This window comes from Merops nubicus, unplaced genomic scaffold, assembly GCF_000691845.1.
Source record: "Merops nubicus isolate BGI_N331 unplaced genomic scaffold, ASM69184v1 scaffold5651, whole genome shotgun sequence".
NCBI lineage: Eukaryota > Metazoa > Chordata > Aves > Coraciiformes > Meropidae > Merops > Merops nubicus.
In genome coordinates this window covers 75,183-84,989 of record NW_008590211.1, presented here as the reverse complement: position 1 = coordinate 84,989, position 9,807 = coordinate 75,183, and the positions used below count along the sequence as shown (strand labels likewise).

At 37.4% G+C, this 9,807-nt stretch overlaps 1 protein-coding gene across 1 annotated transcript in view; it reads right to left on the bottom strand.

Annotated features, from left to right (window-relative positions):
- Positions 1 to 359: 359 nt before the first annotated feature.
- GRIK1 (glutamate receptor, ionotropic, kainate 1) overlaps positions 360 to 9,807 on the bottom strand; it is a gene marked incomplete at its 5' end in the record, with an annotated part of 73,873 nt that continues 64,425 nt past the window's right edge. The window contains one exon of the mRNA XM_008949842.1: positions 360 to 849. Within this exon, the coding sequence (XP_008948090.1) occupies positions 694 to 849 (156 nt within the window). The remainder of the gene's footprint in view (positions 850 to 9,807) is intronic.

Genomic DNA, 9,807 nt, shown 5'->3' with positions numbered 1-9,807 from the left:
ACTGAGCGTTACTTCTGTGATTTTGTTTTTATCCTTTTGAATATCTGGCATCTGGAGTCATGGCATTACCTAATAATCATGTTTTAAAACAAATGAAGAAGATAAAAGATAAGGACAAAGAAGTTTCTCACAGAAAAGAACCAGAAAAGTGTTCCTTACAATTTAAAACAAAACAAAAGAAAAACAAACAAACAAAAAAGCCCCAACTAATTGTTGGATACTTTTATACTGAATACATTTATCAGTAATTTTTTATTAGTTAATTGTATGAATGTTTACTTTGGTTGTCTGGGTCCTAGTTTCTGAACAGTAGAACCGTCATCTTTTCTTCAAATGGAAAAAAAAGTTTCACTCCCAGATTATTGGAAAAAAGAACCCTGTCTCTTATTTATTTATTTATTTAGAAAGCACATACAGTGATGCATGGGGAGGGGAAGAGAGATGCAAAACAGGTGAGCATACAAATCCATCTCAAAAGAAATAGTGAGACACTTCCCAGATGGTTAGTAGTACATCAGTCTATGTGAGCCTTTAAACTGTTGTACCTCTAGATTAAAAAAAGAAACCACAGAGAATTTCTGAAGAACAAGGTCAAGGTCTATATTTCAGAAGTCCCACCACAATCAACTTGTAGGCAGCAATGTTTGTTTTGTTTCTTGTTCCTGATTATTTCCTCAAAGGGGTCTTTCTTGCTCAGGCTATGGTTTCTTTCCTCAGCGTCCGCCTCTGGTGACAAGTGAGGATACTGGTGAATGAAGATTTCCCCTTCGTTCTTGACCTTTTCTTCAACTTCTTCTGATGCTTGAGTGAAATTCCAAGCTCCTCCATTATCGCATTGAAAGAAAGACACTGGTGGAAGACGGAAATGGATTAAACACTTCTCATCAAAGACAGAGTTCAACCCTACCCTTTGCACAAGTGGTGGCTTTTGGAAGCAAGGACCTGAGCTCTTACTGGCAGGCTCAGAAAGCTTCTTTGCCGAGTTCAGCTAGCTTTGAATAAAGCCGCTAAGGTATAATAGGTGAGTTTGTATAAATCATGTGGGGTTTGCCTGACTTGGCTTCCACTGAATTTAATTTCACTTTGGCTTAACTAAAACTGATTATGAATGTTTCTGAAATTCTACATAGAAGTGTTTGCGATATTTTGATGTCTTCGTATCCTAAAACTTACCCTTTTTCAGTAGGTTAATTTCTCCTGACTTTAAAAGAAAAAAGACCTTCTTTTTTGAATCACAGGAACCTTAGGCATAAAAAAATAGGTGTACTACAGAAAACAAAGAACACCATTTTTGCAGATTTCTTTGTTGTTTAGTTATTTTCCTTTCAGAAAATGAACAGGTATTTCTAAAATATAGCATAGTCCTCAATCCTCTTCTTTCTTTGGAAAGAATCTTTTTCAAATATTGTGTGCTGATGAAAGGAGAAAATTACCACAAGAATTAGGAAGATGAATAATTTAGAAAGAAAGCAGAAATCCTTTTCCTTCCTAACACCACAAGATTAATGAAGACCTTTGGGATAAGTGGAAATATCCTTTAAAATCTACAGCTGGAATCATTACATATAACACAAAAAATCACAAAAAGGCTTTAAATGGCAGTATCTGGCAATGCAAAAAAAAAAAAAAAAAAAAGCTTCCATGCAAATATATAAAAATAACTTGTATATAAAGTGATGTGATGGCAATAGTGATGGTAAAGTTTTAACCACCTTATCTTCATCGGGTTGAATAAATGCTTCCTATTATACAATTTTTAGAACCACAGAACTGACCAGCTTTTAAACAACTGGTTAAAACCACAGTTCTTGTAAAATAACAGTAACAGCACACATATATTGTTCTCTGTATCAAATACAAATTCCCTTCTAGTGTGATACCAATGCAAGGTAGCAGCGTTCAGTTCTTATCTAGTAATAATCCAACAGTGACTTAAGTTATACAGAGCTAAAAAAGGTAAAAACAGATACATTATTCATAAAGGAAGAAGTGCAATCTTTCCCACTAGCCAATTAGTCTAGAGGAATATTTTCAAATGCAAAAGAGAGTATAAGGGTAGCCTGGATCAAGATTAAACCATTTATGGAAGGTATCAAAGGAATCCCAGAGAAGTGAATCCCACACACCGTGCTTCTTCCTCTCCAGTATAAGCCCTCTCTGTAATGTGCGTAACCCTGGCTCTGCAAAGGAGTTCAAGACATCACTCTGTGTGTGTGTGTGTTCTAAACGTGTATGATCTTTTGTATGTTGTCATGTCCATTTGTGAGATGGGATGCACACAGACTAAGATCCCATAGTATGTTAAATGTATAGTTTAATATGTTTTAATATTTTTTTTTAAAAAAATTTATCTAAAATTCTTAAGTATACATAAATTAATCTACTATTAATTAATTCCAGCCCCAAAATATAATATGCATAGGCCAGGGCAGTGTACTGCTTTTTATTTTTCAAATTACTGTCTGGTGATAGTCAGGAATTTACTGCTGCAATTACCATTTAATTATTCCCTTTGACAATGTAATATAGGAATTCCAACTTTAGTGGAATTAGAGTCAAAGGTGTCTGCAGCAGCCCCAAGCCCTCTGGAAGCAGCGAGTGAAGCAGGTGTCATCCTAACACAGACACTATTTCTATATTGCTTCAGGCTTTTTTAGAAAGCACCACCACTTATTTCCAAACTAATAAACCTGCATGCTCTGTGTTGCTGACCTAGCATCAATAATTTCTCTCAACTAACTTAGTTTTAACTGAGTTTCCAAAATCTATATTACAAAGTGATTCCAGAACTCCATAGCAAATAAGGAAAGGATCATATTTACTGTTCACAGGATTGATCAGGTTTATTTCTATTTTCTTTCCTGTTTTTGCTAACCTACATATTATGTGTGTATTTAATGATAGCCATCAGTCTCTGCCACGTGTATATAGGGATGATATCTGCAGATGAAACAATACATTTCACTGCCTTGTTAATAGGTTTGTATTTTAATTTTCCAAACTGATTCATATTATTCAGGCCATGCAATTATCACCATTCCTTTCAATTACATATCAACAAAATTGTTCCATGAAGCTAATTTTACATCTGCAGAGAGATATTTAAAACATATTGCTGACATTAGGTATGTGTGTTTTTTAGAGTGGACTGATTCCCCATGACAGAGGTCAAAACACACACTTTCAACACACATGGTAATGGGCTCAACCAACCTACAGAGAGACCTTGGGTTAGGAGAGGGACAAGAGAAGGGTTTACAGTGATAGTTTCCTGGGTCTTGCACCTTGCAGCTCCTCCTTGTGTCTTTGTAAAAGCACAAAAGGAGTTTTACAGTTATGTTATGCTCAATTTTTAGGGAATTAAAACATCATTGGCGTGAGTTTTGCAACCTGAAGCAATGAATTAAATGTAGATTTAAGACCTTGGACTGATCCTTCAAAGATTTTCCAGTGGTTATGGACATAACTACTTCTGACCAATTTTCTGCATATTCCTGTTTCTGAGATTCTACCACCTTTGAGAATAGCAATCAGAGGTGGCAAAGAGCCTTAAAAACCTGGGAGACGCAGGGCATTCTCTGCCCCTCTGCCTTCACACAGAGCTTTGGATAGTCTAAAGGAGTAATCTGAACTGATACTTAGAACTTTCAGGAGTTTGGTTAACCATTCAGAAGGACAGTTACACATGAACTTTCTTCTGAGCCCCAGGAAGCACTAACTCAAAATTGCGTTTATCTCCCAGCCTGTGTGTGCAGTTAGGAAACTGAACTGATATCTGAAAATTGGAATTGCTCTGAACTTTTCAAGCAGTAGAAAACTGTGTTACAGAGCAAGCACAAACTCGGCCAGAGTGCTGTAGAATTCATAGGAACACTGCAGAACACTTTCAGTGACAACTCCCAGGATGGTCCTCTGAAATGCACCATGCAGCATAATTACAGTAGCCTTTAAAAAGGAGACAGTGGCATTAAAATTCCATTGAAAAGGGTAATATACTGTTCTTTTAGTCTCATGTTTGGATAGCCAGACTGAAAGAGTTTCTTTAGAAAGCTATTTTTTCACATGCTGTTATGTCCACTTCTGAGGTCTTGCTCAGAATGAGAGCAGAGTAGGCACAAAGCAATACATTTAACAACAGAGTAATAAGTTTTACAATTTGCTTTTTAGTCAGCTTAACTTTCTCATTCTAGCAGTGTCAAAATTCTGCAGGACGTGGCATGTGATGCTAAAAGGAAATGTCATCCTTTAAATACAGAACAGATTTTGCTCTCCTTGTGATGCGAGACTCTTTCTTTTTGCCCTTTGGTCATTTCAGCAGGTTATTAAAGCTTGTTTGTGAAGCTCCCAAATCCTTTCTTACACTCCCATACAGAAGACTGAGTTAAGCTTTAGGACAATTATAGATTCAGGATTAAAAACAAACAAACAAACAAACAAACAAACAAACAAAAACAAACAAACAAAAACAAACAAACACACACAAAAAAACCCCACCAACAACAAACAAAGAAACATAAAATAAAGTAGAAACATGACTGAAAAAAGGGAATCCATAGTCAGGATTTGTCAATCTGCTGCTTATACTGCAGGGCTACCTCTGGGGACAAGACTTTTCAAATGCATTTTATTAACACGAAACAAATAAGAAAAAAACAAAATCAAACCCAAAATCAAACAAAACCCCAAACAAACAAACAAAAAACTCCCAAACTGCAATAAACTCAATATGCTGTGTTGAAGAACTGACAACTATGAAAATCAAAGGATGTGGGCCAGATTTTATTCTGCAGGAACACCTGACCCGCTCAAGCACAGAGGAGGAAGTGCAGAAGTCAGGATGTTTCTTCTGCAGTGCCCTCATCACTGTGAAGGACCCATAACTGGCACACTGGCATATGTCTTCTGCTGAAAGAAAAATGATTTGTTTGTGCCTGGTGCAGTAGAGGAAAAAAATCAAAAACAGTTTGTCCTAGAGAGCAAACTGCTGTTGTGGCACATTAAGAATCTGTTTGAGTATTCTGTGATGGCTGATTGCATGAGGAGATCACTAAATTAAGTCTTTTAAACTGTCAGAGTCTATTGAACAGTGATTGTCAAAGCAGTATGAAAATAATACATGGATTATTTTAACTTTCCTCAATTACATAAACTGTTTCTGAGTTTCCTGTTTCTGAGTTTCCTGTTTACAAAAAAAAAAAAAAATAATAAATCTGTAATGCTACTTAACAGTCTTCCAAACCAGCTAAACACAAAGGGCCTGCTCAATGAAGGCACAGATGCTCACAGTCATGTTTGCAGGTGGGGTTATGGCCTGAAAATGGAGGGGCATCAATTGATGTTCATTGAGGGGGAAGACCTGTCAAATTCACCCAAAATAAAAAAAAAAAAATTGCAAGAAAAATTGCAAGAACCTCAGTAAGATAGGAGATTTATTATTTCTTTCCCTTCCACTCCTCCTTTTTTTCCCCCAAAGAGCTAAAGATGTGAAGCTTCAGGTCTTTGATCCAAGAGAGATGGCACAAGCACACCATACTGTGGCAGTACTCTGAGGACATATCAGTCTAGCTCTGGAACGTGTTATTGTTGTGCTTGGTCTAGTTCTGTGGTGCAGGCATGTTCTTAACCCACCCTCCTCATTGCTCTCTGAAATGGTGATTGTATTGCCTTCCTCCATCTCCTCTTGTCTCATTCTTTTTCCCTCCTTTCCCCTGGGCCTTTGCCTAATTGACTGTTTGATGAGGGCAGGAACTGCCATTAAATAAAGGTAGGCATACTGACCCCAGCTAAATAAAGCTGGCAATGGCTTGGGACTAGTTTATGCACTTTGCATTTAATGGTAGGTGACTTTTGTGTATGAAATCATATGACATTTTTTGGAAACACATTATTTTGAATAGTTTGGGAGTAAAATGCAGAAATAGCAAACCAAAAATTAATATAAGATCACCTAAGTATACTCATAGCCATTTTTGTCCCAAATTAACTCTGGCTATTCTGCACTGGTATCACAGCACCAGAACTGATAGAGTCTGTTGTAGCTCATCTATCGCAGGCAGAGCTGCTGGCTTGGTGCTGATTGCACAGCAAGGTCCCCACACTGACACACACCTGAGAAAGGATCGCGTTTGGGTTTTGGGTTCTGGATGCAGTTTCAAGGCTGCAAGTTAGGAAGATGCAACAGTGATCATGTGTATTTGTGAACAACTGCGAACACAATTTTTTTGTGTCCAAATTTCGAAGTATAGCAATCATAGAAGTTTAGAGTGCTGATAACTGGGAAATCTGTGAATGCTTTAACACTTCTTGAAGCTTGTTATGTCTATGCAGGCATCCTCCCAGGTGCCACGTGCTTCATGGGTGATGCTATGAGCTGTGCCTTCCTTGAGCCTTGCTGTTAACCAAAAGGCACTTGCCTGTTGCTGGAGCCGTGCAAAAAAACTTGCAAAAAACTGCCTTAGCAAGCATAGATTTGTTAGCACTTATGGTGGCATGCTGGCTCTTCACTGCCCCAGCTGCTGGCATGGCTGCTAAGGTGCAAGTATGGCTTTTTAATAACTTTTTTTGTATACAGGTATGAAGCTCTGTTAGGGAAAGGAAAAGTTGCTTTGTAACTGGCACAGACAAGATAAAGTTTGTGAGGTTGTCTATAGGGACAGCTAGACACAGGGACACTGTGACTATTACTAACAATGTGACTGTTTCCTTGACAGGTTTGAAAATATATACCCAAAAAGTTACATAAAATTTCTGTATTCTGTGTTCATATAAAAAGCAATTAGAACACTGGTCAAAGCTGCAACCTGGAGGATTTCTTGCATAGAGGAATGATGGAAATAAACACATTAGGAATTTTCCTTCTCCTCTGAGAGTTGAAAGAAGCTGGATTTAATTAGTTCTACTGGCAAACTGCAAACAAAAGTGCTTTCTTAAATCAGGGATACAGGAGATCTAATTCAGGTCTTTGCTGGTAAGAAGGCTCATTTTATGAAGAACCAAAGTTTTCAAGGCCCTATTTAAGCAAACTAAAATGCCATTTTAAGCAAGACAATTTCTTGCATTGTCTGGAGTGGAGCATAAACATTCATGTACACGGATAAACACTGGCAGACAAGAATTGGTATAGGCTAGCTATGAGCAGTTCATCTTCATCACAAAAAATTATTTAAGCTTACTCCCAGCGTAAATAATGCTGACCAAAAATTGTAACATGAATAGAAGGAAAACACAGGTCATTGTATTCTCCAGCTTTTCTCGGGAGCCAGGTATGAAAGAAACAATTCAAGAGGAAAGCAAAGCTTTGGTGCAGAACTTCAGCACTTAGGTGTGAAGGCCCTCACTCAAACAAGTTTTCCAATTGCAGCACAGTCCAGAAATGGCCCCTCGGTGAAACTGGTCATTAACTTGTTTGATGAGGAGGAACTGCAGCGAGCAAGAAAACACAAAGCAGGTGTGAGGGGTGGGAAATAACTCAGTGAAACTGATGGTAAACTGAAATTTAATAAAATACAGATAAAATGTAATTAGGTTTTGAAAACATGGTTATTTGCCACAGATCACAGCAAGCTACGAGCTAGCATTTTTATACATTCTTCTATATCTCAAACTGTTGTCACATGTTTTCAAGGTGACAAAGATCCAGCCTGTTGTTTCCTGCCCTGTCAGTCCCTAGACTATCTGAGGACTCCAGGAAATAAAAGCATTATACTTCCAGAATATAAAAAGCAGCCAGTACCAACCTCCTAGCCAAAAGTTTCCGTGTGTTTTTCAATATGCAAAGCAACAACAATGCTTTGCTGTTTGATATAAATTGATATCCTGATTTTGCCATAAAAGAATTTTCTATGCTATGCAGCCTTAAAATAGCGAACATCATTAATTGCCTCAGCCAAGTCAATGGAGTTATTCTGTGAAAAGTACATATATACTGGGGTGCCTGAGGGTGCTTTTGTTGAAGATGTTCTTAAATGTTAATTGTTACACGGCATAGAATTTAACTGATAGATATTATTTTTGCTATGATGGTTACTTAGAAGCCTTGGCTAATGAATTTTAAATAGAGGAATTAAAATTCATTAAATATTGACACTGAGAATAAGATATGCCAGCTAAAAATCTCTGGCTGCTTATAATAGGGGTTCAGAAAGTTAATGGAGCCCTGCAGGTTATTTTCTGAGGTTTGCAAAGAACTTCCTGGCCCACTTGCTGAATGTTTCAGCAGAGACCAGGCAAAGTATTTCTCATGCTTTCAGTAATGAGATTGCTATTGGTTTACTCAGGTTCGGTAGGAGACGAAAGGGAGGTAAATAGTTTTTCTTACCTGAAAATGTTGAATTACCCCATGAAATGACAAGATGACACTTGCACACAGAGACTGTGATAATTCTTAAAATCTACTACTGCCTATTGCACTCACTCTTCACTGCAGGTGTAATTATTTTCTGTGATATGCATTTAAACTGCCCAAATTTCCCAGACTTTGACAATTTGTGTTAGATAAGCTTATCTCCTGCTGGAACAAGAGGCACTTTGAAGTAATTATCTATGTGTTGGTGTAAGTTTAATGGTTTCCATTGGACACACCTTTTTTCTTTCCTGACTATACAGTGTGAATTGAGGGCTGTGTTCGAATCCCTCGTTCCTCTCGGATTAACTTGCCACAGTCTAACTCCGTAGATAAGGTGGTGCCAGAGGTGGAGTTGGATGGATGGGTTTGCTTACACTGTAGTCCGTAAAAGAAACAAAAGGCCTTGCATGCAAGAAAAGAAAAGTGGAGAAAATAAATAAATGAAAGAAGTAAAATTAAAAATAAACATGAAAATGAGATTCAAAGCTATTTCAAGCAAATTAGATTCTATTTATGGAAACAGAAAAGTCATAGCTTGTATTTGACTCATACTTTGAATTACCTTAGTGATAATACACTCTGTATAGCATTTTTCATCTAAGCTTCTTTTTTTTCAGCAGAATGAAAATAGAACAAACTTAGAAATCAATACTGGAATTGCTGGTATTCTACTTTCTGTAAAATTACTTCTGGAAAAGAAGTATAATGTTGCCACATTAGCTAAAAGATTTTCATTGTTAAAAGACTGCCTGTAATAAGCAACACACTTCTTCGAAACAGTTTCAGAAATTGTGTATGTATACATGTTTCTCTGAATACTATGTTATTTTGCCAACATATTGCTAAGTAGATTAACACTCCTTCATGATGTAAAGCTTTAGGTCTACTTTTATTATGACTTCAGGAATGCACTGCCTTTCCCATCCTGAAGAGTTTCCAGGATATTCTGCACCATATTAGAATTTATACTAAATATTTTAATTAGCTGCAACTGTTCTCCAAGACATATTTGAATGAAAGACCTCCCAAGACATGAATGAAACAAAGACATCGATACATTCTTTATGCATTTTGTACTAAAAATGTTCTATTTAAAATACCGTTAAAGTACTACTCAGAAAGCTCCAATATGTGCAGAACACATTTGTCTTTTATCTCTGACTTATTCCAAAACAGGGACACTGATTACTATGGCCTGAAGAATTGCTCCACATGAGCTGCATCTGTTGTTCATAGGCAGTGCCATTGCCTTGAATGAGGACTTGCTCAGGCACGTGTGGAGATGTCAGCACAGTCCGGAGCTGCTCTCTCCTGTGGGATACTGTGAGGGCCAAGTCTGCTGACATTGGCATTAGGTATCATGGACCCAAAATAACACCAAGTGTCATTTGGAAAATGAAGACGCATGGTAAGATTCAGCTCACTTCCTCACAGCTCTCTGAACAGCAGATGTGTTTATTAGC